This window comes from Malus sylvestris, chromosome 17 (assembly GCF_916048215.2).
Source record: "Malus sylvestris chromosome 17, drMalSylv7.2, whole genome shotgun sequence".
Taxonomy (NCBI): domain Eukaryota; kingdom Viridiplantae; phylum Streptophyta; class Magnoliopsida; order Rosales; family Rosaceae; genus Malus; species Malus sylvestris.
Window position 1 is genome coordinate 29,288,466 of NC_062276.1, and position 6,765 is coordinate 29,295,230.

At 42.9% G+C, this 6,765-nt stretch overlaps 1 protein-coding gene across 1 annotated transcript; it reads left to right on the forward strand.

Moving 5' to 3' along the window:
- The first annotated feature begins 2,081 nt into the window (after positions 1-2,081).
- LOC126610987 (protein STABILIZED1-like) lies at positions 2,082-6,549 on the forward strand. Its single transcript, XM_050279171.1, has 2 exons — positions 2,082-5,248; positions 6,105-6,549. Exon 1 carries the CDS (start codon positions 2,148-2,150, stop codon positions 5,226-5,228), a length of 3,081 nt encoding a protein of 1,026 aa, XP_050135128.1. The 5' UTR covers positions 2,082-2,147; the 3' UTR covers positions 5,229-5,248; positions 6,105-6,549.
- The last annotated feature ends 216 nt before the right edge of the window (positions 6,550-6,765 follow it).

The window sequence follows — 6,765 nt, forward strand, 5'->3', positions numbered from 1 at the left end:
GATTTAATACCTCTGACTTAAATGCTCCGACATTCCAGTGAGGATTTTTCTTGATCTTGTCAGCAAACTTTTCAACTAGCCACTTTGAATTAGCAAACTTTAGCTTACCAACTCTCCCACAATGATGATCTAAGCAAAGAGTCTTGATTGCAAAAGTGGGCTCATCTGAATCTATGATGGAAGCAAATATAGTGAACGGGCACTTCGTTTTCTTATTTCCAACACACTTCGCTCTCACCCTAATTTTATCATCTTTTACAAATTTGACTTCTCGTCCGTTGATAATAGCACACTCCTTTATAGCTTCTTTCACATCTGCTTTATTGGCGAATTGCATTCCCAATCGAAATTCTGGATTTCTCAAATCTGTGTCTCTCCCCCACTGTTTAAAACTCGGTAATTTCCTTTTCCTCTTCTTAGATAATTTATTAAAGTTTTGTTCACCTTCCTCTTCATCACTACCAGAATAAGGAATATCAATGTCTTCACCATCAGATGAAATCTCCCCTGTAGCTTCATTAGGAAGATGAAAATCAAGAACTTCATTTGGATGATTAACATCAAACACTTCATTTGGTGCATCCACACCATTTACCTCTTCAACATTGATTGGCTCTTCATCGTCACTTACCCCATAATCACTGTCAACAAATACTTCATCCTCTTCTTCATTTTCACCTTCTTTTTCATTATTTTCATTATCCTCTTCTGCTTCATCTTCATTATATTCCTGAATATTACCATGTATACCAACAAATGCAGCTTCATATGTGTTGACCTTCTTTACTGAATTGTCGGCATTGGCTAGGCGATCAATAAAAGGCCAATATTGGTAACCCTTAAATTCATCAGTGCCACCATTATAGTTTTCAGAATCCAAACTTGGCCATACCTCAAAAGCTTGACTCCCAATGGTGTTTAGATCAGTTGGATCATGATAATACAATTGAACAATTCTATTACCAGGAATGCAAGCAATTAGCCCTGGAATAAAACTATCATCTTTCACCTCTATCAATGCACTTGCACCAAACTTACCAGGTTTCTTGTAGTACACTAACTTGTAACCTTCTGAGTTATGTCAACATTATAGCCAAGTTCTACACCAATCTTTTGTAAATCCACCAATGACAAATAGTCATCAACACAATTGTCTACATAACATACCTTGCCACCTTTATAAACTCCATTTTCTACCAACCCATAATGGTTAAGTTCAAGAGTACATAGCTCCAGACCACCTGCCATATATAATATACAATGTGAGGTTGAGCACTCACCAAAATCAAATTCTTACAATAAATACCCTCACCAAACTCCAATATATGCATATTGGGTGTGGTGGACGCTGGAGCAATGGTGAAAAATAAATAGTAATAAGGCCAACACATAAATGCATTTGACCAAAAAGACAGAGTACCACCATACATATAAAGCCAAAGTGAATAACAGAATACATATTTAGACAAAAACAATCCAAACGAAATTCATGAAATATAAAATTAAACAATGAAGGAAAGACTTACTGTATTGTGGATGCTCTCCAGACCACCGAAACGTTGTCGCCATGTGAATAATTAATCATGAAAGTGCATTCCCAGCCAATAATAGTGAATTTCCTTTTCAAATTTCTCAAACCCTAGAACTGAGCTCTCAATCTCCTGTTGAACTCTTCCCCAAAACTTTTGAGTTCTCCATCCTATAGCACGTGAGATTCCTTTGGGCCAACAAAATGTCATATTTGCCCACCACAAAAAGGTCACGTGCAAGGCATGTGATCATATTTAACTAGAAAATGTAACAAACTTGACGGAAATGACGATTCGTGCAACACAAACTTAAGTTGGAGGACGAGAGAAACTAATATAAGAGTTGAGGGATGAAAACTAAACTTATAGTATAGTTCAGGGACCTTTTCTATTATTTACCCTAAAAAATAAATATGATTATTTACCGAAATATAAAAAATTATTTATTGAACTGAACCAACCCTTCTCAAAATCTCGGCCCATCGGACCTGAACCCGCTTGCCCGCCCATATTTGACGGACTCGGCATCAAATTTGACCCATATTCATATTCTTCCAACTTCTCGCAAATCGTAATCGTCTCTCGCACTCACACATAGGATCACACATCGATCTCGCCATGGTGTTCATCACATCCCCAAATCACAAAACCCTAACCCTAAATCTAAACCCTAAGACCACCACCCTCAAAACCTTAAAGCTCCAAATCGAGCAAAATTCTCACATACCCATTTCTCAGCAGCGCCTATTCATCTCCCAAAGCCTCCAGTTACTCACCCAATCCGACTCCTCCCTCCTCTCCGACCTCGGAATCCGACCCCTGTCAACCCTAACTCTTCACATTCCCTTATTCGGCGGCACCCAACCTCCCGCCGTCCCTAAACCCCGCCTCGAGTTCCTCAATTCCAAGCCTCCCCCGAATTATGTCGCTGGGCTCGGCCGTGGTGCCACTGGCTTCACCACCAGGTCCGATATCGGGCCCGCACGTGCTGCGCCAGACCTGCCGGACAGGTCGGCCACCACAATCGGCGGCGCTGCTGCTCCTGCTGCCCCGCCTGGGGTTGGCCGCGGACGCGGGAAGCCCGAGGAAGAGGAGGAGGACGAAGGGGAGGATAAGGGGTACGATGAGAATCAGAAGTTTGATGAATTCGAAGGAAATGATGTTGGGTTGTTTGCATCGGCGGAATACGATGATGAGGACAAGGAGGCTGATGCGGTGTGGGAAGCCATTGAGCAAAGAATGGACTCGAGGAGGAAGGACAGGAGAGAAGCTCGGTTGAAAGAAGAGATTGAAAAGTACAGAGCTTCGAACCCGAAGATCACGGAGCAATTCGCGACTCTGAAGAGGAAGTTGTACACCGTGTCTGCTCAGGAATGGGAGAGCATACCTGAAATCGGAGACTATTCGTCGAGGAACAAGAAGAAGAGATTCGAGAGCTTTGTGCCGGTGCCCGATACACTTTTAGAGAAGGCAAGACAGGAAAAGGAGCATGTTACGGCATTGGACCCCAAGAGTAGGGGAGCTGGTGGTATGGAGACTCCATGGTCTCAAACTCCGGTTACGGATTTGACTGCTGTAGGTGAGGGTAGAGGTACTGTTTTGTCATTAAAATTAGATAGGCTTTCTGATTCTGTTTCTGGATTGACGGTTGTGGACCCGAAAGGGTACCTTACTGATCTTAAGAGTATGAAGATTACTAGTGATGCTGAGATTTCGGATATTAAAAAGGCTAGGTTGTTGCTTAAGAGTGTTACACAGACGAATCCAAAGCACCCACCTGGATGGATTGCGGCTGCCAGGCTGGAGGAGGTGGCTGGGAAGATTCAGGCAGCTAGACAATTGATTCAGAAAGGGTGTGAGGAATGTCCTAAGAGTGAGGATGTGTGGTTAGAGGCATGTAGGCTTTCAAGCCCTGATGAAGCTAAGGCCGTGATTTCTAAGGGAGTGAAGTCGATTCCCAATTCGGTGAAGTTGTGGATGCAGGCTGCGAAATTGGAGCGTGACGATTTGAATAGGAGCAGGGTATTGAGGAAAGGTTTGGAACACATTCCCGATTCTGTTAGGTTATGGAAGGCGGTGGTGGAGCTTGCCAATGAGGAGGATGCGAGACTTTTGCTTCATAGGGCTGTGGAGTGTTGTCCCTTGCACATTGAGTTATGGCTTGCACTTGCAAGATTGGAAACTTATGAGAATGCAAGGAAGGTCCTTAATAGGGCAAGAGAGAAGCTATCAAAAGAGCCTGCCATTTGGATCACAGCAGCGAAGTTGGAGGAAGCTAATGGGAACACAGCCATGGTTGGGAAGATTATTGAAAGGGGTATAAGGGCTTTGCAAAGAGAAGGGTTGGCGATTGATAGAGAGGCATGGATGAAGGAGGCTGAAGCTGCTGAACGTGCAGGGTCTGTTGCAACTTGCCAAGCAATCATTCGGAACACGATTGGGATTGGTGTGGAGGAAGAGGATAGGAAGAGGACATGGGTTGCTGATGCTGAGGAATGCAAGAAAAGGGGTTCCATTGAAACAGCCAGGGCCATTTATGCACATGCACTTACTGTCTTTTTAACCAAGAAGAGCATATGGCTCAAAGCTGCACAGCTTGAAAAGAGCCATGGTACTAGGGAATCTCTTGATGCTTTACTTCGTAAAGCGGTGACTTACCGACCACAGGCTGAAGTCTTGTGGCTTATGGGAGCTAAGGAGAAGTGGCTTGCTGGGGATGTGCCTGCTGCTCGTGCCATCCTTCAAGAAGCTTATGCTGCCATTCCTAATTCTGAGGAAATTTGGCTTGCTGCGTTTAAACTTGAATTTGAGAACCATGAACCAGAGAGAGCCAGAATGCTTCTTGCCAAAGCCCGAGAAAAGGGAGGTACTGAAAGAGTGTGGATGAAATCAGCAATTGTTGAGAGAGAATTAGGGAACATTAATGAGGAGAGGAAGTTGCTTGATGATGGGTTGAAGCGCTTCCCTTCCTTCTATAAATTATGGTTGATGCTTGGACAGCTAGAGGAACGCCTTGGTCATTTGGAAAAGGCCAAGGAGGCCTATGATTCAGGTCAGAAGCACTGCTCCAGTTCTATTCCACTGTGGCTTTCTCTTGCTAATCTTGAAGAGAAGATGAGTGGGCTGAGTAAAGCTCGTGCAATTCTGACGATGGCAAGGAAGAAGAATCCTCAGAACCCTGAATTGTGGCTTGCTGCTGTTCGAGCTGAATTAAGGCATGGAAATAAGAAGGAAGCTGATATCTTGATGGCAAAGGCTTTGCAGGAGTGTCCCAATAGTGGTATCTTGTGGGCTGCGTCTATTGAGATGGTACCCCGTCCGCAACGGAAGACAAAGAGTATGGATGCCCTCAAGAAATGTGATCATGATCCCCATGTCATTGCTGCTGTGTCTAAGTTATTTTGGCATGACAGGAAGGTTGACAAAGCTAGGACTTGGCTTAACAGGGCAGTGACACTAGCGCCAGATATTGGGGATTTCTGGGCTTTGTACTACAAATTTGAACTTCAACATGGGACCGAGGAGAACCAGAAAGATGTACTTAAAAGATGCATAGCTGCAGAACCAAAGCATGGTGAAAAATGGCAACCTATTTCAAAGGCCGTGGAGAACTCCCACCAACCAACCGAAGCTATCTTGAAGAAAGTGGTGGTTGCTCTTGGGAAGGAAGAGAGTGCAGCTGAAAATAATAAACAGTAGTTCAAGCTGTTCTGTTCCAGGTTCTGCTTTTAAAAACTTGTAATACAGAAAAAAATTCGCTGATGAAGCATACATCGCATTAATTGTAGCTTTGCTCCTTTTATTGATTTGTATAGCATGAATTCTCAGTATCAACAATGATGAAGCATGTCTTTATTTATTGTTCGAATTACGATGGCATGTGTCAACTTATCTTTATTTATTGTTTGAATTACGATGGTTGTGTGTTTTTCTTCCTTTGTATGGTCAGGTTCTGTTGTAGATTCTTTTGAAATCTGAGTGTGCTTGATGCTCTAGCTTTCTCAAACACTTTCCTTGTTTCAATTCACGTATTGTAGGTTGTGTTGCAGTTTTTGTTATGACTACTGCAGCTCACATGGTTACCCCTGTGATTGTATCCAATGGTGTCAGGCTGTGTTTTGTCTTATCGTCATTTTCCCTTCTTTTGCTAGTTTATCTTGAATCTTCTTGTGAATTGATTGAGTTAAACCTTGTAATCCAAGATTCAGTTAATACTCTGCTTCTTAGGTTCCCTACCAGAATTTTGCATGCGAATTGAACACTTGCTTGTAAGAATGTATTTCTTGTATTAGATCACCTTGTTATTTAACCTGGATATGGCAATGAAATGAATGATTATATCTAGTGCTACTTTTCTTTCTGTATTACTGCCGTGGCAATCAACAGGAGCTTCTTCTGTTGTAACGGGAAATAACGGTCTTAGATTTACTGAGGTCTGCTATCATATCAGAAGCATTTTCTATCATGTTTCTCTTTGTTTGGTTTTTGGTTTGAGTTTATAGAAGCGAGTTCCCTGTTCCTTTTGGTATGGATTTTCTAAAAGGTTAAACTAAGGCCTTCCATTGTGTTTTGCAGGTCGCTCCTCCCCCTTTCCCCCCTCGCACACGATTCAGATGTATGCCAAGTGAACTATATGGTACCAAATTTCTCATTCCAAATCATGACATGTCTGTAGGTACGTTCTTAAGTTAATGAAATCTGGTTGGCTTTTATGTGAGTCGGGATCCAACAGACAATCTCATCGGCAGCCAACTCAGTCTCATTGTCTGTCTTTCCAATACAATTCTTCCGATCAGACTAGGGGGTATCGAAGAGGACTGGAACGAGTAGGAGTATGTACAATGAAAGAGGCCTCATCGACCTGTGAGATTGATGATTGACAACGTGCATTTGTACGAGTATGAAGGGCTTCAAGCAATAGGTTAGTGATATTTTAAACATTGTCGAGGAAACGAAGATTTCTTGGGAATTTTTCTGAGGTCAAAGGAAATGGAGAAGAACAATTTTTTCCCTCTGCAAATCTGTTTATACCCGATCTTGCACTATCGGTAAATATGTTTGGAGTCGTTTGATTAAAAGAGTATATTATTGGCTGGGCCTGAAACTCCGATTTCGGCCGAGTTGGTAGAAGTTAGTCTAGAAAGGAGGCTGTGAGTCTCGGCCCAGTAATGCATTGGTGGTGGCGCGACCGAGTCTTAGACGAGGTAGGATTGGTCAAGGATCAGGATTGGCTTCT

What these genes read in the sequence shown, in the direction of transcription:
- LOC126610987 (XM_050279171.1), top strand. Translation starts at nt 2,148, where the DNA reads ATGGTGTTCATCACATCCCCAAATCACAAAACCCTAACCCTAAATCTA.